The sequence below is a fragment of the Bos taurus genome, chromosome 3, assembly GCF_002263795.3.
Source record: "Bos taurus isolate L1 Dominette 01449 registration number 42190680 breed Hereford chromosome 3, ARS-UCD2.0, whole genome shotgun sequence".
Lineage (NCBI taxonomy): Eukaryota > Metazoa > Chordata > Mammalia > Artiodactyla > Bovidae > Bos > Bos taurus.
The window spans coordinates 75,146,352-75,169,308 of record NC_037330.1 but is presented as its reverse complement, the minus strand read 5'-3'; the positions used below and the strand labels follow the sequence as shown (position 1 = coordinate 75,169,308).

Below are 22,957 nucleotides of genomic sequence, written 5' to 3'. Positions count from 1 at the left end.
TTTTTAATCAATGAGGAAAATTATGATGGTTTTCATGAAGGATCTTTAAACCCTTTCAAAACATCAAATACTGTTACTGTTGGTTATCAATATATTGGAAAAATGGAAAAATAATAAAACCAACATGTATTTAATGTATCATCATTGTAAACATTAGGAGCATTAAGAATTAAAGTGGGTTTTTTGTGAAAAAAAAAAAACTATCAAAATTACTTTGAACAGTACTTGCCTTGTTTTCATCATGTGAGTCATAATTCAGAGTGGACATCCTTTCTATGCATCAGTGAAATGTCATCCTCTTTTAAGCTTGGAGCAGCTTCCAAACTTCTATCCTTCATGCTTTCAACACCATGAAATATCTCTAAGAGTTTCTTTAATGTAAAGTTTATTGCCAGAGTCACTTCCTCTGGGACATCATCCTTTTCATTACAATGACTTTCCTCCTTGATGTCAACAAGTTTTCCTTCACTAAGCTCCTCTGGCAGCAGATCTAAAGGCTCTTGAATAGTGGCAAGCATTCCCATAGTCAGCTGTTTCTTCTATAATCCCACATATGTTCAGTTCAAATCCTAAGTGTTATTTGCACATTGTGCTGAAAGTTTCTGCTATACTGCATCCATATTACTTGCTATTACTTCCTCCCATGATGCATGCATATTTTCAATTGAATGTTTTATGTCATATTTCTTCTAAAATTCAGCCAAAGAAACTGTCCGATCTCTAATTGTAGCATCAAACTTATTCCAAAATGTGTGTAAAATAATAGGCTTTCAAAATTGAAATAGCTACTTGGTCTACCAGTTGAATTAATGAAGTTGTTCTTGGTGATAGAAAGCAAATTTTCGTATTTTCATTTAAATCCCCAAGAAACTTAGGATGACCAAGAGCATTACCCAACAGGAGTAGTGCTTTAAATGTTAAATTTTGGTGCCAATAGTATCTCTTCACAGCTGATTGACAAGAAGGCAACACAACTACAGGATTTACTGTCCATATGTGAACTGAAGAGCAGATGCACAGAGGCTGATCAATGACAGACTGAAAAGAGTAATGAGACTCATCACTGATCATGATGTGCGTCTGTTATTTACATTGTGATCTGTGGGCTGAAGAGTTAGCAGGAAAGCTTTTACTTCATGTAGTTATTCACAGTTAATATAGACCTTCCCTAGTGTCTCAGACAGTAAAGAATCTGCCTGCAATGCAGAAGAACCAAGTTTAATCCCTGGTTCAGAAAGATCTCTGGATAAGGGAATGGCTACCCACTCTAGTATTCTTGCCTGGAAAATTCCATGCCTGGAAGGCTATAGTTCATGGGCTACAGTCCATGAGCTAAACTCCATGGAGTTGCAAAGAGTCACACACAACTGAGTGACTAACACTTTCACAACTGATATCCCAAGGTAATTGGAATTTGAGCCATGTTAATGGAAGACTAATGCTATTTAACAAATCCTGAGCATTTAACAAATCCTGAACATTACGTTGCTGGTGTGTGAGATGAGTGCAAGTGTGCAGTAGCTTGAACATTCTTTGGCATTGCCTTTCTTTGGGATTGGAATGAAAACAACTTTTCTAGTCCTGTGGCCACTGCTGAGTTTTCCAAATTTGCTGGCATGTTGAGTGCAGCACTTTCACAGCATCATCTTTTAGGATTTGAAATAGCTCAACTGGAATTCCATCACCTCCACTAGCTTTGTTCATAGTGACACTTCCTAAGGCCCACTTGACTTCACATTCCAAGATTCTTGGCTCTAGGTGAGTGATCACACCATAATGGTTATCTGGGTCATGAAGATCCTTTCTGTATAGTTCTTCTGTGTATTCTTGACACCTCTTCTTAATATCTTCTACTTCTGTTAGGTCCATACCATTGTTGTCCTTCATTGTGCCCATATTTGCATGAAATGTACCCTTGGTATTTCTGATTTTATCCAAGAGATCTCTAATCTTTCCCAGTCTATTGTTTTCCTCTATTTCTTTGCATTGATCACTGAGGAAGGCTTTCTTATCTCTCCTTGCTACTCTCTGGAACTCTGTACTCAGATGGGTATATCTTCCCTTTTCTCCTTTGCCTTTCACTTCTCTTCTTTTCTCAGCTATTTGTAAGGCCTCCTCAGACAACCATTTTTCCTTTATGCATTTTTTTTTTCTTGAGGATGGTCTTGATCACTGCCTCCTGTACAATGTCACACACCTCCGTCCATTGTTCTTCAGGCACTCTGTTTATCAAATCTAATCCCTTGAATCTATTTGTCACTTTCACTGTATAATCATAAGGGATTTGATTTAGGTCATACCTGAATGGTCTAGTGGTTTTCCCTACTTTCTTCAATTTAAGTAATGCTACAAAATTTAAAGTAATACTCAAATTCTCCAAGCCGGCTTCAACAGTACATGAACCACCACCTTATCTGCCTCCTGAGAAATCTATATGCATATCGAGAAGCAACAGTCAGAACTGGACATGGAACAACATGTGATTCCAAATTGGAAAAAGAGTACCCCAAAGCTCTATCGGAGAAGACAATGGCACCCCACTCCAGTACTCTTGCCTGGAAAAATCCCATGGGTGGAAGAGCCTGGTAGGCTGAAGTCCATGGGGTCGCTAAGAGTCGGACATGACTGAGCAACTTCACTTTCACTTTTTACTTTCATGCATTGGAGAAGGAAATGGCAACCCATTCCAGTGTTCTTGCCTGGAGAATCTCAGGGACGGGGGAGCCTGGTGGGCTGCCATCTATGGGGTCGCACAGATTTGGACACGACTGAAGTGACTTAGCAGCAGTAGCAGTAGAAAGGCTCTATATTGTCACCTTGCTTATTTAACTAGTATGCAGAATACATCATGTGAAATTCCAGGCTGGATGAAGCACAAGCTGAATTACCAAATGCTGGGAGAGATATCACTAACCTCAGATATGCAGATGACACCACCCTTATGGCAGAAAGCAAAGAAGAACTAAAGATCCTCTTGATGAAAGTGAAAGAGGAGAGTGGAAAAGTTGGCTTAAAGCTCAGCATTCAGAAAACTAAGATCATGGCATCTGCTCATCCCATCACTTCATGGCAAATAGGTGGGGAAACAATGGAAACATTGATAGACTTTATTTTGGGGGCTCCAAAATCACTACAGATGGTGCCTGCAGCCATAAAATTAAAAGACACATGCTCCTTGGAAGAAAAGTTATGACCAACCTAGACAGCATATTAGAAAGCAGAGACATTACCTTGCCGCCAAAGGTCTGTCTAGTCAAAGCTATGGCTTTTCCAGTAGTCATGTATGGATGTGAGATTTGGATTATGAAGAAAGTTGAGTGCTGAAGAATTGATGCTTTTGCACTGTGGTGTTGGAGAAGACTCTTGAGAGTCCCTTGGATTGCAAGGAGATAAACGAGTCCATCCTAAAGGAAATCAGTCCTATTCATTGGTAGGACTGATGCTGAAGCTGAAGCTCCTATACTTTGGCCACCTGATGCAAAGAGCTGACTCATTAGAAAAGACTGAAAAGATTGAAGGAAGGAGGAGAAGGGGACAAAAGAGGATGAGATGGTTGGATGGCATCACCGACTCGATTGACATGAGTTTGAGCAAGCTCCAAGATTTGGTGACAGACAGGGAAGCCTGGCCTGCTACCGTCATGGGGTCTCAAACAGTCAGACAAGACTGAGCAACTGAACTGAACTGAACTCTAGAGTTATTATTCATTTACCAGTTGGCTCAGTGGTAAATAAACCAACTGCCAATGCAGGAGACACAGGAGGACCGTGTTTGATCCCTGTATCAGGTTGGGAAGATCCCTTGAAGGAGGAAATGGCAATCCATTCCAGTATTCTTGCCTGGAGAACCCCATGGATAGAGGAGCCTGGTGGCTACAGTCTATGGGGTCACACAGAGTTGGACATGACTGAGCATGCATTGGACAGGACTGAGCATGCACACCAAAGCTATTATTCACAGCTGAATGCTGTGCTTCCCCACTTCTGGGTTCTAACCAGTTGAAGCTGTTAAGAACTATGAATCATGAATTACCCTGATCAGGGTCAGGCTAGACTTGACTGAATTAGATTCTTCCCTTCCCATGAATAATAGGACTTGATTTACCCAATTGTACACAGACTTGTGCACTTATTCTACCCTCTCCATAATGCAAATTTTTCATTTTTAATGAGCATGATCATCATGACACCCTGTTGCCACCCCCTTTTGTCACTGACCTCCCCCCTACCTCACCTCCCAGTGTGCTACTAAGTGAATTTCTTCTGCGTGTAAGCAGGGAATGTTCCCTTGCCTGGCAATAAATAAAATCAGCTTTGATTTTTGAGCTCTGATCCTTGTTTTATTTTTTGATATCCAAGATCATACATCTAATAAGCAACAGAGCTGGGACACAAATCCATTCTAACTTAAAACTCAAATGCTTAATTTCTGTGTCCACTTGTTAACTAAATGATGGGAATAAATTACCTTCAAGCCAGCTAGTTCCAAGATAAAGAAAAAGGAAGAGGATTCAACAACCTTATTCCAACTACTTCTAATTCATTCTTCCCTTTACAGTGGTGAGATCATTACCCTTGAGGGTTCCTTCCTGTTACAGCAAAGCAATGATATGAATGGTAGGAACAGTGTAATAATATTACCATCAAAGGAAACTTAAATATAGCTAGTGCTTACTCTGTGCCAGGCCCCCTTTCTTTCCCAACTGTCTCAAACCAAGCAATGAAATGTCTTGTTCCTTTGTGATAGCTTGAATGTGTATTCATGGGATTCCTTTGTGTAGATTGGGGGTAAAGTAGGCTAAGTTTGGAGTGGTGGGGATCTTGGCAAATTGGAGAACTGTGCTTATTTGAAGGCAGCTGCCATTACACTGCTTTCTTTACTTGTCATGGGAGAATAAAGGTCCAGTACTGGCAGATCATCCTTATTTTTCAAAAGACACCAAAAGTCTGGGTCATTATACAGAGTTTACCACTTTTTAAAATACTTTGTAAAGTAACTGATACACATCTGCAGGCTGACATATGCCCTGTCTGTAGCATCTGCTACTGAAAGGCACAGGCGGAGAGGCAAGAAGATACAGTGGAGTCACGCTGTCTGCATTTAGGTACTAGCTTTCCTACTTTTGTGGGGCCTCAGGCTAGTTGCTTAGCCTCTTTATGCCTCTATTTCCTTATATGTAAGAGAGGTTTAAAACAATAGATATCTGATAGAGTTTCTTTAAGGAAAATAGTTACTTCTATCTCTAAAATGCTTAGTAAAATACTTTGCATCTAATCAGTGGTTTTGTTGTTAAGATTTTGCCCCCTTCTCTTCTCTTTCTTGTACCTGCCATCTATACCTTTTACCTGCCCATGTACTTACATGCATTCATTCTAAGGATATACATTATGAGCATCTGACTATAAGAGACATGTAAGTTGTATAAAAGCAGACAAAACTTTTTGTCATTCTCAGGCTCAATTAAACAACAAGTGAATTAAGAAAGGAGAAAAATGAACTAGATTTATTTTACCAAATTGAACCACTTATTAAGAGATATTGAACCATTTGGTGGAACTGATAAATTAACTTACATAATATTAAGCAGTCACTACATAAATAACTTTTGTTGGTGAATTTTAATATGTGGGCTTTTCAAAATTTTTTTGCCATCTGACCTTTTAGAATGTCTAACTAATGTATTTAAATTTTCAGTTTATCTTTATTAGAAGAATTTGACTGTAGCTGTAATGAACTGGAGTCTCTACCTTCTACTATTGGCTACCTTCACAGTCTTCGAACATTAGCAGTTGATGAGAACTTCCTTCCAGAATTGCCCAGAGAAGTGAGGAATAAATTTGTTTCTATTAATTAATTTTTAATGACTCTGTTTTGGATATAAATTTTAACAGGTGCATTAGCAGTGTAGCTTCATGAGTTGAGCTATGAATGCATATAGGAGTTATATATTTGTTAATCGTTCTTTTTAAAATAACAAGGGATAAGTTCTTATATTTGACCAAGGAAATGCATTTGACTTAAACATTGCTTGCCAAAAATTGTAATAAAATAAATTCATGCAAACAATTTATATATTTTGCTTTTATGAACAGTTTTTAAATAAATTTGGAGATAATTATATTTCCATTTCTAAGTGAAAGTTTTAATGTAAATAAGTTTTTTAAAGTATCTTGTTGCATAATATTATTTTAACTTCAGGTTACACCAAAAGGGTTCATTAGCATTCATCTCCAAACAGGACTTTCATTTATTCATGTCAAGAAAAAACTGTGAAGTATATTTTAAATTTAACATTTTCTATTAAATGCTTTCATAATCAGGAGCAGTAATCCATATATCATTGTCTTAGAGACAAAAGTTATAAATAAAAACAAAAGTACCATTGTAATGTGAAGTTAAACTAATTTTGCAAAGGAAATGTCAATAAGACTTCATGTTTGAGTATATATGATCTTTTATAAACAATATTATTAGCGCTTACTTGGATAGACAAAAAAGGGATTTATGAAAACAATGAAGCTGACAAATATTCTAATCATAAAATTTAAAGGAAAATGATTCCTTTGTAACATGTATAAGAATATGATCTATACATTGCCTTAATATCTAAAGGAATATATTATATAATATATTTTAAACATATTTTAAAGATACAATAAAAAATTAAACAATGCACATATTGATTCTTAGAAGTGATAAGGAAATCTATAAATCAATCAGATCACTTTATAAATTATAAATATTAATATAGAATAGTTTACACTGTGATCCTTTACTTTTTTTGTTACCTATAGATTGGAAGCTGTAAGAATGTAACAGTCATGTCTCTACGCTCCAATAAGCTGGAATTTCTTCCTGAAGAGATTGGACAGATGCAGAAACTAAGAGTCTTAAATCTGAGTGACAACAGGTATTTTTGAAACATTTCACAATCTCATTGTTTTCTAAAATCAAATTATTCCTTTTTATTAATAATTTTGGAAATTTTTCCTATGTCTTATGAAATATATGGGATGCAAATATTTATATAAATATGAAAATATTCAATTAGAAAATAGCAGAAGCTAAATTATTTTTAAACTGATATTTCAAAAATTATATGCCAAAACCCTCCCATATGCAGAAAGCATAATATTATGAAGACACAGAAAATAATTATAATAAAAATCTATAAAATTTGATAATAAAAATATGTGCATAGGTATGTATGTACGCACATATGTGTTTTCATATATACATTTATGTCTCCAGTAAATTAACTGAGCTATTTGTATACTGTCCACACCACCAAAACACTGGTAAGAATAATGCCAAGAACCTAATACTAAAAAGTCATGTTTTGTGCATTATAGTAAGGACAACCAAATGGTTATTTAGCCATGTTCAGAATGGAAAAGAAAGAATAGGTTCTCTTCTTATGACTAAAGTGTTAAATTGATGAACAGGCAGAAAGAAAAGGTGAAAATGCAATTCATCTTTATCTCTACCACAAATGTTCTCAAATAGGAAACTACAAAAATCAATATTGACTAAAAATAACTACTAAAAAGATAAAGTGGTGATGGAATAGAACAGACTACTTGAACTCTGTGTTTTCATTAAGTTTCAGTCAGACAAATGATAATATGAGAAGCTGAGACTGCAACAAAACTATCAAAGATTAGCTTTTATAGAATCATGGAGAATGTTTAGATTCTAAAGTTTCAGTAAGTGTGGGAGTTGTTATTTGTTAGTCTGTCTGAGGGGAAAAAAAGATAATAATGCACTTAGTAGCTAAATAATTGGAAAAGGAAATGGCAACCCACTCCAGAATTCTTGCCTAGAGAATCCCGTGGACAGAGGAGCCTGGTGGGCTGCTGTCCATGGGGTCACACAGAGTCAGACACGACTGAAGCAACTTTTTAGCATGCATGCATGCATGCATTGGAGAAGGAAATGGCAACCCACTCCAGTATTCTTGCCTGGAGAATCACAGGAACAGAGGAGCCTGGTGGGCTGCCATCTATGGGGTTGCACAGAGTCAGACACGACTGAAGCGACTTAGCAGCAGCAGCTCAATAATATTTTCATGTAAAGAATTAAACATTTTTTAAAAGCTTTGGAATTTTATTTTTAAAATCAAGGTGACCAAGAAGCTTCATAACTTGCTGCAACAAGAGTAATTCATTTCAAATCAACCCATTTCTTGTTTTGACTCTTTGACAGGACAGTGAAGGAGATGCATTAAATATTGTGTTCAACTTTCAGTAAGACATTTTTCAGAATTTTCTAATTATATTCTTGTGAACAATATTATAAATACGGTCATAGAGATATCATAGGAAGATGGGTTCCAGTGGGTTCAGTTACAGTCCCCAGTGGAACCAAGTTCCATTACTGTCAAACTGGAGGAAGAGTTTTCATGATGAGCTGGAAGTTTTTCCTGAATTCTTCGTCCACTCAAATTTTATACATGAATAATTCACACAATATGGAAAATATGCTTATAAAATATTTAAGTGACCCATAGTTAGGACTACTAATGCAATTATTTATCCAACAAATATAGCCTATATGAGTGCTTACCATAGGACAGTACATTGCTAAAAGCTATTACAAAAGATATTAATAAGACATTGAGAATCTCATAATACTAGGAATTTAAGTACTTCATCAAGTCAGAAATACAAGCTAATCTATCTCCTAATACAGTGATTGGAACATAATATAGAACCAAACTAATATTTTTAAATTGATGAATTAATCAGTGATTTTTTTTTTAGTTTTGGAGAGTATAGTTGCTTTACAATGTTGTGCAATAAGTGAATCTTAACCTGAGATTAAAATCAATATTCAGTCAAAGCTGAGGTAAAAGTTGAATATCACTATCAGAGAATAAACTGCTTGAATAAAAGATTAAATATTATTTAATATTTAAAATATTTAAAAGTCATGATTATTTAAAAGTTATTTTAAAAGTCATGTTATTTAAAAGTCATGATTACTCCAATTTTATATTCTCAATACAATAAATTTCAGAAGTTTGTCATTACAGTTAAGAAACAATGATTCATTTATACTATCAACTATAGGATTGCTCCTGTGATCAATTTACTGGACAGTTACAATACTAAATAAAGCCTCACTCTCAATGGTGGTGAAAGTGATGGTGGTGAAAAAAAAATACGGGTAACATCTTCTCTGACAGTTTCTTTCCATATTCTACTTTTATGATTTGCCTGGTGATTTATCATGGATATTGTAAATGATTCTGGAGAGTTATCCCCTCGTGTAATTTTAATGTGGCAGAATTGATATTTTACTTTTAATTCATCTCCACATGATGTAAAAACTTCTCATAGCATCTTACTTTGTAATTTCCAACTTAAACTAAATAACCAAAATTAGAAATAGCTTTTATGAACAGTTTGGTTTAATGTTATAAATGCTAGTATAATATTATATTAAAAAAATAATTATGATATAATTTGATCTCTTATTCTTTATATTCTTATGTTTTACAAGTACCTATTAGCTCAGCAAGGTCATTATATCCTTCCTAAAGTTTCCTAGCCAATGCACACTCTGTTATATGTTTATAGGCTTGTCAATATCTTTTCGTATTTGTTATTTAATAGTGCCTTTGGAGATACAATTAACTGCTTCCAAAATCCTTATTCATTATTGTGACATTTTCCATCTCTGTTATCAAAATATATTTATTCATCATTTGGTTGATAGAATTCCAACATATTAAAGATTTAACAGAAATTTTCATTCCAAGTCCTATCTAAAATGTTTGTCTGTATTCAAAAGTGAACATGCAGAAAGTAACAATAAATTCACTGGTGTGCCTTGTTTGCATTATTCACTGTGCTGACTAGCTACGATGGTAATTCATGTAATAACAATATATTGATCATCCACAATTCAGGTATATCTTATTTATGTTGAAGTAGGCAATTGGTGATTTGACCCTCCACAGGCTGAAGCCAAAGCTTAATGGATAATTTTGATTGAATACAATTTCACATACCTTAAAATGCTATTTTTAAAGATTGCCTCTTTGAATATCTATTAAATATCTATTAAATGATGTATACAGGGTGGAAGAACAAAAGGACACACTTTCAAGAATCAATATAAAATTCAGAGCTGTAAATTCATTTAGTAATAAGATGGAAATGGCTCTTGCCCTCATAGAGTCTAGAGTTTCAAAGAGATATTAAACAGTAACCCTAAAAAAAAAAAACTACAAAAATAAATATTGTAATTTCAAACTGAGATATGTCCATGAAGTAAAAGTGCTTTGAGACTAGATTGGGGAAAGAAATTTAAGTGAGGAGTCAAGAAAAGCTTCTTTCAGAAACTGGCATTTCAGCTGACTAGAGAATCTGTGGAATTTTAGTTAAGTGAAGTATGGAAGAAAGAGTATTCCAGGCAGAGAAAGGAGCTTGGCTATTCCTGGGAGTAGGCTGATTGAAGGCCAGTGGCACTAACAGGGCTGTCAGGAAAAGAGTAGCAAAGAAGCCGTGCAGAGGTTTGAGGGGACCAGAGGTTTGAGGGGACCAGACCTTAGAGGGTCTGACGAGGCATGGTAACAATTTGGGGTTTTATCCTATCATTTGAAGAGTTGTAGACTCAAGGTTTTCACTTTTAAATGATTCCTCAGGCTACTCAGTGGAGAAAGAAGTAAAGAGAAGAATGAAATAAATAAGTTATAGTATTCTAAATACCTCTTCATTAAATGATCTTTATCCATCTTCACCCATGTTATTAGAAATTTCTTGTTTTTGCAGATTGAAGAATTTACCATTCTCATTTACCAAACTGAAGGAGCTTGCAGCTTTGTGGCTTTCTGACAATCAGGTAACATTTTTTTATTACCTGATTTATTTTGTTTATTAAAATGAACTATAATTGAAATGTTGAATTACTAATTTATTCTCAATAGATACCTTTCACAATTACTACAAAATATAGATTCTTTATCCCCTGGAGGAGAGATTTTTATAAGGGTAGCAATCAAATAAGTATTCCATTGCTATGGACAAACAGTACTATAATTCTCATCCCTTTAAAATACTTCAATTTAGTATCTACTTCTTTCTCAGAAATACACAAAATGATCATTTTTCTAGGTGATACATACATCTCCTTAGAGGATGTACTTTAATTATACCTCTGAAGGTAAAGAATAAGAAACATTACTGCAATCCCCATAAGAGGGAGTTACTATCTGTCATGTTCCTTTTTTCCCATGCTTTAATTAATATCAACTTAATTCTAAAAAATGTATTCAAAAATATTGTGATACCTTTTGTTGCTCTTATCAATATTTTCTGTGAAATTGCTATGATGTTAATACTTAAACTTATGAAATTAGATTATAATTGAATCAGTAATTGAGTGTTAATGAATAATTATATTAACTGGAAAATAAAAATAGTCCAAGGCATCTGATTTGCCACCACAAAAACTAGTGATAGACCATTTTGACATACTTTGGGTTTTTTTGGCTTTTTTCTTGTAATCTTAAAATTTTTAAATATCCTGCCCCAAAATTTAAATTACCAAATGAAAACAAATCATCTTGGATTTAGTTTGTTATGATTATTTTCTGAGCATAAAAGTGACATTACCAGTAAATGAATTGTTCAGACATAAGTATTGGGCAATTTTTGTAAAAAAATTAAACCTCTGCAAAATGTTATGTAATTGTGAGAATAATGTTTATATTCCTACAGTCATTACAGCACTTTCTTCCCTCCTACTAAGTAAAAAATTATATTGTCATTCAAATTCAAGTCATCAATGAACTGTAGATTTTTCAAATCATCAATATATCATTATAATCATTTCTGAAATCAATACAAACTATGCTAATGGACCAGTCTTTTCTACAGTCTTACACTGTAAAAAAAATCCCATAATATCAGGATTTATATTCTTGTGGAAGAATGAACAGAACAATGGCTGCATCATTTAACTTTTATTTAGAACAGTGATTTAATGGGTTTCTAACTCAGTTTCATGAGACAAGTTGGCATCCTAAATTGCCATTGTACTTCACTCTTAATAAATGTCATGAAATAAGTGTAAACTATTAAACAATATGATTATTCTCAATGTTTATATATTATATTTAAAATCAAAGTTTTAAAAACCTTCAAAAATTGTATTTCTGAAATAAAATTAATATAGAGAATTGAGTATTATCCATAGGTAAATTCTTTGTGATATATCAGATACAAAGACAGTTGCTTATGTATATGTAGACTCTGTCTTTGGTTACAAAAATCTCTTTAAATGCTTATGTTTTAACTTAATTGAATTCATAGATGATCTTGTATAGTATGAACTTAATAGCAAGTTCCATTTGCCTTTCTAAGGCAACAGTTAATGAACATTTAGAACTATACCAAAAGTTTAATTAGTTGAAACAGTTTGACACATTTTGGTATCTTCAAGGTAAAAAAAAAGGTATTGTTCAGTAAAGATGAATAGGTTCTGAAAAATAATATAATAAAGAAAAAGAAAATCTCACTATAAAACCCTTATAATTTCAAAATATTCCTCTACAGTAGTCTTATTTTATCTTATATTTTATTTTTTTGTTATTTTTTTCCTTATTTTTCTTTTAATTGTTCATTCAACACAGTGAGGCCAGACTGCTGACCTTTATCTTATATAAAAGAAATGTTCTTTATATTTCTAATATTATTAATCTAATTTATCTCCTTTGCTTCCAGTCCAAAGCCCTTATCCCTTTACAAACTGAAGCCCATCCAGAAACAAAGCAAAGAGTATTGACTAACTACATGTTTCCCCAGCAACCTCGTGGTGATGAAGGTAAACATAAAAATTTCTCCTATACTTATATGATTATGGATAGAAGGGATTAATTTTATTCTAACTCTAACCAATACTGGCACATGGGTGTGCCACATAAATCATTTGGGAGCTAACTCCAAGCACAAATCTTATCTTCCATACTATAATATTTTATTAATAAGTGAAATTTCAAAAACATAACTCTTCCTGTTTATATTTATCATGAAAATAACATTGACTTTTAGGAGCAATATCTTATCTTGGTGAATTGAAAGGCACAAGACTTCTTAACCAAACATTCAGTTCAGTTCAGTCGCTCAATCATGTTAGACTATTTGTGACCCCATGGACTGCAGCATGCCAGTCCTCCCTGTCCATCACCAACTCCTGGAGTTTACTCAAACTCATGTCAATTGAGTCCGTGATGCCATCCAACCGTCTCATACTCTGTTGTCCCCTTCTCCTTTTATCTTCAATCTTTCCCAGCATCAGAGTCTTTTCCAATGAGTCAGTTCTTTGCATCAGGTGGCCAAAGTATGGGAGCTTCAGCATCAGTCCTTCCAATGAATATTCAGGACTGATTTCCTTTAGGATGGACTGGTTGGATCTCCTTGCAGTCCAAGGGACTCTCAAGAGTCTTCTCCAACACCGCACTTCAAAAGCATCAATTCTTCAGTGCTCAGCTTTCTTTATGGTCCAACTCTCACATCCACACATGACTACTGGAAAAACCATAACCTTGACTAAACAGACCTTTGTTGGCAAAGTAATGTCTCTGCTTTTTATATGCTGTCTAGGTTGGTCATAACTTTCCTTCCAAGGAGTAAGCGTCTTTTAATTTCACGGCTGCAATCACCATCTGCAGTTACTTTGGATCCCAGAAAAATAAAATTTGTCTCTGCTTCCACTGTTTCCCCATCTATTGCCATGAAGTGATGGGACCAGATGCCATGACCTTAGTTTTCTGAATGTTGAGTTTTAAGCCAACTTTTTCACTCTCCTCTTTCACTTTCATCAAGAGGCTCTTTAGTTCTTCATTTTCTACCATAAGGGTGGTGTCATCTGCATATCTGAGGTTATTGATATTTCTCCCAGCAATCTTGATTCCAGCTTGCGGTTCATCCAGCCCAGCGTTTCTCATGATGTACTCTGTATATAAGTTAAATAAGCAGGGTGACAATATACAACCTTGATGTACTCCTTTCCCAATTTGGATCCAGTCTGTTGTTCCATGTCCAGTTCTAACTGTTGCTTCCTGACCTGCATATAGATTTCTCAGGAGGCAGGTCAGGTGGTCTGGTATTCCCATCTCTTTCAGAATTTTCCACAGTTTATTGTAATCCACACAGTCAAAGGCTCTAGGCATATAAAGTCAATAAAGCAGAAATATATGTTTTTCTGGAACTCTCTTGCTTTTTCAATGATCCAATGGATGTTGGCAATTTAATTTCTGGTTCCTCTGCCTTTTCTAAAACCAGCTTGAACATCTGGAAGTCAATAGTTCACATACTATTGAAGCCTGGCTTGGAAAATTTTGAGCATTACTTTGCTAGCATATGAGATAAGTGCAATTCTGTGGTAGTTTGAGCTTTCTTTGGCATTGCCTTTCTTTGGAATTGGAATGAAAACTGAACTTTTCCAGTCCTGTGGCCACTGTTGAGTTTTCCAAATTTGCTGGCATTTTCACAGCATCATCTTTTAGGATTTGAAATAGTCTACTGAAATTCCATCACCTCCACCAGCTTTGTTTGTAGTGATGCTTCCTAATGCCCTCTTGACTTCGCCTTCCAGGATGTCTGGCTCTAGGTGAGTGATCATACCATCGTGATTATCTGGGTCGTGAAGATCTTTTTTGTATACTTCTGTGTATTCTTGCCACCTCTTCTTAATATCTTCTGCTTCTGTTAGGTCCTTACCACTTCTGTCCTTTAATGAGCCCATCTTTGCATGAAATGTTCCTGATAGAGTAGACAGTGTCTGTCTTGAATCTATTTCTCACTTCCACTGTATAATCATAAGGGATTTGACTTAGGTCATACCTGAATGGTCTAGTGGTTTTCCCTACTTTCTTCAATTTAGGTCTGAATTTTGCAATAAGGAGTTCATGATCTGAGCCACAGTCAACTCCTGGTCTTGTTTTTGCTGACTATAGAGCTTCTCCATTGTTGGATGCAAAGAATACAATCAATCTGATTTGGGTGTTGACCATCTGCTGATGTCTATGTGTAGAGTCTTCTCTTGTGTTGTTGCAAAAGGGTTTTTGCTATGACCAGTGCATTCTCTTGGCAAAACTCTGTTAGCGTTTGCCCTGCTTCATTTTGTACTCCAAGGCCAAACTTGCCTGTTATTCCAGGTATCTCTTGACTTCTACTTTTGCATTCCAGTCCCCTACGATGAAAAGGACATCTTTTTTGGGTGTTCATTGCAGAAGGTCTTGTAGGTCTTCATAGAATCATTCAACTTCAGCTTCTTCAGCATTACTGGTCAGGGCATAGACTTGGATTACTGTGATATTGAAAAGTTGGCCTTAGAAATGAACAGAGATCATTCTGCCATTTTTGAAATTGCATCCAAGTACTGCATTTTGGACTCTTTTGTTGACTATGATTGCTACTCCATTTCTTCTAAGGGATTCTCACCCACAGTAGTACATATAATGGTAATCCGAGTTAAATTCACCCATTCCAGTCCATCTTAGTTCGCTGATTCCTAGAATGTCGATGTTCACTCTTGTCATCTCCTGTTTGACCACTTCCAATTTGCTTTGATTCATGGACCTAACGTTGAAAGAGCAAACTCACTTTAATCCACCCAAGGGTTAAATCCACTCAACCCATTTAAAAGATCAATTTTTAAAAGAAATTATTTGCTCATGAAGTTCTTATTTACAGAATAATTACAATAAATGTTGTTAGGTTTTTTTTTTTTACTTAAAAAGGAAAATGAATCATTTGTGGATATTTTTTTTCAAATTTTGATCTACAGAAGTAGGAAAAGGAAAGCTTGTTTCATATGTATTTTTCAGGCTTCGGTAAAAGTGATCTTTTAGAATTTATGAAAGAAAATCCACTATGTTTACATTGGTTATAAGAAGAATCTTAAGTAAAGATTATGTTTTATTCATGCAATTTTACTTACATTTCTTTTTTTTAATATCCCTAGATTAACAGAATATTTCATTTTGAAAGGATATAGGAGAAAATGAAAAGTGTCTCATATTTGCCAGTTATTTCTAAGATCTAGCCTCAAAGATTAAATCCCTAATTTGTTCCAGGGAGTGAGTGAGGTCAGACCTAGTTAGGTAAGATGGGATGTTAAGAAATTAGCCTTATTTGTTTGTTTTGTTTTCCTTTGAGGAGAGCAGAGCTGGTAACAGAAAAGTTTTCTTGAACTTTAAGCAAGTCACTTGTTTCACTTTTCATGTGGAAAACCAACTCTCAGAACTCCTTGCAGTAAAGTTTTATATATAACAAAGTTCATGCATTGGGAAAGAATTTAGCCTAAATTAAGTGCTTTTATTGGATGTGAATTTGAGCAAACTCTGGGAGACAGTGGAAGACAGAGGAGCCTGATGTGCTATAGTGCGTGGAGTCACAAAGAGTAGGATACGACAGCAACTGAACAAAAGTGCTTTTATTGCCTTTTAATGTGAACTTCACAATTAATGTTGCAAAGAAGATATTACCATTAACCAGCATGTAAATTAAAGATTGAGAAGCCATTTCTTTTCCCTGTTAATTTGAGACATATTTAAACTAATTGAGACTCAAATGTTAAAGACTTCATTTCCACATGTTTTTACCTAGCACCACTACATTACCCCGCAACCAGACACACAAAACTACAACAAAAAAGTTTGATATCTTGGACCATTTATTGCAAAGCAGCGTTACATAGTATCTTTTATAACACCCTAATACAGATTACTGATTACATTTATGGACTCTGTAGTCACAGGACATCCTCCATTGGCCATGGAGAAGCTGCACGACTTTGAACAAGTCTCTCAAAATTCAGCAATAGTTTTCTCATTATTAAATTGAGGATTGATTATATTAGTACTACCATTATGCTGTTTTGCAAATTAAAGGAGATAATAGTTTAAAATACTTAATCTATCTCTCTCTTTTATCATATGTTATGTCCATTCTCTACATTGGAAAACTTCTCAACCCCAATATATAATTAATGTACACTTAGCAAAGCTGAATTTGGGTTAAGATGTCAAAAGTCTATATAACAAATATCAAGATAATTTTTCCTTTTTTTTCTTTCCTTCTTTCTTTACTTGCTTCTTTCTTTCTATCCCTTTATTTTTTCTTTTCTTTTTTATTTTTGTATTTGTTTTTAGTACCTATCACTATTTTTTTTGCATAGTATACTAAGTTCTATTAAATAACAATTTATGTAAAAAAAAAAAAAAAAAACAGTAACACTTTGGAATCTAACTGTAGATTTCCAGTCAGACAGTGACAGCTTTAACCCCACACTATGGGAAGAACAGAGACAACAACGCATGACTGTTGCCTTTGAATTTGAAGAAAAAAAGGAAGATGACGAAAATGCTGGGAAAGTTAAGGTGAACCTTTTAATTTTTGTTTCCTCTTTCTTCTCATTATTTTTGTTTGTTCATTGTTATTATTCAGATAGACTTTGGGACTCACTGACTGACCTCTGCTAGAAGGTCAGATACATCTTCAAGTCTCATGGCGGTACTCTTCCTTATAGCAGGATGTGATTTTGGAAGCACTGCTGTGCTTCAGAATGAGGCAAACATCCTGACTGAGCAAATTTCATAAACCACCCCATCTTACAGAATAGCAACATGAGAGATTCAAGCTGAGAGAAAGCAAAAAACAAAACCAACAAAAAGTCGGGTAATGGGCTTCACCTAATACCTTACTACTACATCTTTGAAACACTGAAATGCTTTTTTTAACCGCTGAGCAAGGCAGGGCATCATTCAGACTGTGTGAAGTCAAAATCCACATATACGAAAGAGCCAGTGCATTGATATATTACATTGCATTAAAATTTTGGAAGGATTCTACGTCTCTGGAATGTTTGAGAAGACGTTATGAATTTTCTTAAGCGTGAGAACAAGTTTTTCATTTAAACTTAGGTGAGTGCCTAATAGCAGGTAGTATCCCTTAAGGAAAATTACTTAAAATTTTTCACCTAAAGCATATTTATTGGCACTAATCTAAGTAACAAGGTCAGAATTTTAAAATCTATATTTTTCCATTATATAAATTTGAAAGTGTCAGAATTTATATGAATTATATTAACATCAGGTCTTCATCTTATCATCATGGCAACATCTTGAATCTCTCATCATTTTTATATTATTTTTGCACTTTTTCCATCATGGGTACTAACAGCTCTCACCCTTGGTGACTAATTACCTAAGTAATTGTATATGCATCCTATTAATAGATCTGGATTGTGTGACATGTTCTTCTCTGTCTCCTCCTTCCCACATTTTCTAAACTTTTGTCTTGAACCAGCACACCCTAGAACCTTACTGTAATTGACAAAGCCTACCTGTATCATCGTGAAGAACTCAAAATAGATTCCCAAATCAAAATAACAATTGTGTTAAAGATTTGGGATTAAAAAAAATGTTTCTGAATGGTTGATTAGTGCTGTCTAATAACCAAAGAGACATTTTTAACTAAAACAAGAAAAAAGACCTTTAGAACATTTCAGTTCTTCTTGTAAGGATTTTATATGTTAAATCCGGAACCAATGGATGATGCATTCTATCCTGGACCTCTGATTCATTCTTTCACTTCATTGAATGTCAAAAACTACATAATTCTTCCTTAAAAAAAGAAAAAAACTTAATTCAAAGGCTCTAAGAAGAAAAGAGTACACTAAATATACTTTGGTATATGTGTCATGAAAGCATAAAATATAGTAAATTCAAACAGACATTTAGCAGCCCTGTTTGTGTGTTATGTGATCAGGTTTGATTATAATGAGAGTAGGCTCATTATACTTTAGAGTACATTTTCTCTATGTTTACTTATATTTGATTTATTTTATATATTGGGGAAATAATACATGTTTCCAAAATCTCAGACTACCTGGTTTTGACTAATTTGAGTATTTCCAATGCTATTGGTTATTGGACAAATTAGAATACATGCAAACGTCTAAATAAATCATTATGGAAGCATGATGAACGGAATATGCTGAATCTTACATGAAATTATACTTTTCTGGCTCATTACATATACATTAAATTTAGCACCATTTTCATTTTACCTTTAATTTACATAAATTTTAAAAGGAACTGCTAACCTATGGCATTAACTTCCAAATGGACTAGAGTATAATGCCCTACTTATAGTGTGCTTAGTGTAGTATGAATGCTGCTTTGTGTGAAGAAATTGAGACCCTTTGGTTTCGTGTGACACTGGTACTGTTTGATCACACAGAGTTAAAACTAATTTTCTGATGGTTGTTTTAAATACATTACCCAGAATGAAAAAAAAAAAAGAATCAAGAATAGAAAAATGATAAAGTGAAAGTTTTGCTACAGTGCTCCTCTTTCTCCCAGAAAATGGAGATTCCTTCTCCCACAGGATCACTCCTGCCAAGCCCCCTGGGAAAGGGGCCAGCGTGGGATTACTCTCCAACCTGCCAGACTGTCTGGCGATTGCTGCACACCATGGGCCAGGTGTGATCAGCAGATCCAAGAAATGCCTGTCCCCCAGAATGACCCACAGCTGGCATGGGGTTGTATAAGTGGCCTCCAGCAGGAAAGGAGCATGTGCACTCCATTGCCAGTTGCAGCACAATCTACCACTCTTCCCTCTCTAAGTGGCAGACAGGTAGGCCTAGGTGTTTGGGGTAGGAGAATCCCCTATGTAGAAGCAACCTTGGAACAGTGGTTTATGGGGTATGTTCTGCATGATGTGGGGTAGAAATGTTGATCATCTAGAAACTTTTCAATTGCCAGTGTTTGATCCCAATTTAACTTTTGTCCATTGACATTGGCAATGGGGAGGGAAGAACTGAGTCAGAGGGGGAGGGAACATGAGTATGAGATGCCTACTGGTGGGATAGCTGGCATGGTTTTTGAGTTGGGTACTTCAGTTTTGTTTGTTTTTATTTTCAAGGTTTTTCTCTTAAAGTGTGGGAATACCAATAGTTGGGCAGAATGTTGATGACACTACTGATGCAATCTAAATTGTCCCCAGACATACACACATTTTCTGTAATATCAATTCTAGGGGAGACTGAATAACTAAAGCTAGATTCTTAAAACAGCATGAGATTGCAATTGAAATTTGCTGAGAGTGGATTTTGAACACAAAGATGGACATCTATTGAAAAGCATCAATTTCCCTTTAATTTGAAGGCACAGATAATGAGAATTCCTATAAGAGAAGATTGGCCTGGGAATTCTGGCAAATAGGACTTCCTTATCTCAGTAGGTGGGGTGTTTAAGAGTTTAATGAAAAAGAAAATCTTAATGGGATGTAGAAGAGCACTATTTTTTATAAACTTCATCATCCACATATAGTGGACTAGATTCTTATTCTGTGGCTTATATTCTTTCTACAATATAAGGCAAGCTGAGAATCCTAACTGAAACTACTATAGGTTTCCTTTCTATAAAATGTTCCAATTAATTCCTAGAATAAGATATTTAAAAGAACTAACAACCAAAGCATTAACTATTATTTCTCTTACTGGAATTTACAGTCAAATCAAATTATATTTTAATCGTTACATAAGAAAAGCATACCTCTATGTGAATTCATGATATCATTTCTAATCCCTTACTGTTAACATTAATTCTTCAATTGCCAAATCTTTGGGAGTCTCCAACATCTTGCAGCTACTATTTGCATTTACTGCACTTTTTTTAAGGTCTAAGATATATAGAATGTTGTGAAACACTTCTATTTTTCAAAATTAAGATAAAATAACATGTCAGTAAAAATCTTGCATTTTAATAAAATGTATATGTAAAATGAGCAAATACTTTATGGTGAGTGATAAAGACAATATTTTATTAAGAACATAACTGACAAATTTTTACCACCTATTACATATGTCCCATATTAGAATAAGGGAATATTTATAACTTATATATTTATAAATATAAAGAAACTACTTTTTTATTTGAGCTTTACTGAACTATAAATATAATTGTATTTATGATCATGTTTATTCATTTCAGAACCACATCACACATGAGTTGGAAAATAGGCAAAACAATCTGTAAAAGGGTATAAAATATGCTTTTAGAGAGGTTATCAACATAACAGAATTATAAAATACTGTTTTCATTTTTAATATGTTAACTTCATGTTTTATACATTGACATTATCTTAATTCAATAAAATTCACATTTTAGATTTACACTATTTCTTCCACAAGATTGTACAGTATGTGCTGCACCTATACCAGAGAATAGCTCTGAGTCAAGTAACACTTGTGAAGCATAAGCTTTGGAGTCAAAAACCTGAGCTTGAATCTGGGCATTGATACCTAAAACTGATACCTAAAACCTTCAAATTACACCATCTCAACCCCTGTTTTCCTTCTGTAAAATGGGAGCAGATACTACAATGGGTTATGAAATGTAATTTATTATAGATTTTAATTGTTATTAATTATGACTATTATTTATATTTAAATCTGGTAAATAATGTTTTATTATTTATATAAAATAATAACTAATAATAAATTATGTATCCATATAAAACACTTTGCATAGTGCCTGGCACATGGCAGATATTGAATAAATGATATTAGTGCATACAACCTGAAAAAGATCCAGTTAGATATTACAGTTAGACATATATATAATAGATCTAAATTGCCAAAAGACTCCAGATTTTAAAAATACCTAAGTAGAATCTGATATTAGAAATAGTATCTAATCTCTGCATAGAAATTGTATATTTTCAAAGAACTTTCACACTTATCTTATTTGAGTTATGAATTAACTCTAAATATTATCATTGCATCTACTTATTTTACACAAATAGAAACTGGTCAGATTTGTGGCTTTATAGCTAGTTGGGGGTAAAATTTAGGTCTTCCAGTCAATTCTGCTGGTAGACTAGCAAATGGGAAGCAAGGACCTTATTGTATAGATGGAACAATTCCAGATTTCATGATTTTCCACAATTTGGAGAGGAGCCTCTTTAAGGAAAAGAATATAAAATAACCATGTAAATACATAAGTAGGGCCCCTTATAAGGCTTTGAAAGAGCCCATGAAGGTGATATACCCTAAAACTTAAACTTCTTTAGCTTCATGGCAAATCTACTGTATTTCCACATTTAAATATTTTTACAGAGATAAAGTACCCAAATATATTCAGTGATGTGACCAAATATAACATTAACTTGCTTATAAAATAACCAGAAAGTTTCAGCACCATGGCCATAAGAAAACAGTCATCTAATCGTGTCAGCAGAGACACAGCATCTTCAAAAATTAGATTACATTATTCAATGAAGTATTTAATTCAATTAAGAAAGAACATGTCCCATCCCATTTTTTGCCTTTGATTCAATTTAGAAATGTAATTTTACATTGAAGATATTTTAAGATGTGTAGAATTTTAATTTAATGCCCTATTTGAAAATTACTTTTCATTCATATACCACCACTTATTAAAAATTAAAAGGTGTTCTTAATTGGTATACTAAGCATATCATTTTACAATTTAAATTTTATAAATGTAGTTTTTTGACTTTTAGTCCTCTGATATCAAGTATTTTTAAACAAGTTCAATAATATAATTTAAAACTCAGATTGGATTTGTGATTAATATTTCTAATACCAATTTAAACAGCAGATCCAAGAATGCATGCATCCCAATGGACTTTGTCTAGCATGGCTATCATTCTTTTTGTTTATTTAAGAATGCATTATAAAGTACCCTGAGAAATACTTATATTACACTCTAACAACTTATACGTTTTTTTTGGTAAAGTCTAACTTTTTTCATGGGTTATATTTTTGTAGATTTCTATATATTATTAACTTCATCCTTGTTTCAGCATATTAAGGATTAAATCACATTTCAATGACATTTATACTAACAAAATTGTCTGGTTTTTTATAAGCTTTCTAAACATTAATTGGAAAAATTAATTTTAGTACTGAAGCG

At 34.1% G+C, this 22,957-nt stretch overlaps 1 protein-coding gene across 2 annotated transcripts in view; it reads left to right on the top strand.

The window, feature by feature from the left end:
• The window catches only part of LRRC7 (leucine rich repeat containing 7), a 613,767-nt gene that overhangs the window by 475,367 nt on the left and 115,443 nt on the right, over window positions 1-22,957 (top strand). For both annotated transcript variants that reach the window (XM_059884769.1, NM_001192108.2), the window contains 6 exons: window positions 5,695-5,824; window positions 6,795-6,910; window positions 10,779-10,848; window positions 12,732-12,831; window positions 17,268-17,392; window positions 19,404-19,652. In XM_059884769.1, coding sequence (XP_059740752.1) covers window positions 5,695-5,824; window positions 6,795-6,910; window positions 10,779-10,848; window positions 12,732-12,831; window positions 17,268-17,392; window positions 19,404-19,652 — 790 coding nt within the window. The remainder of the gene's footprint in view (window positions 1-5,694; window positions 5,825-6,794; window positions 6,911-10,778; window positions 10,849-12,731; window positions 12,832-17,267; window positions 17,393-19,403; window positions 19,653-22,957) is intronic.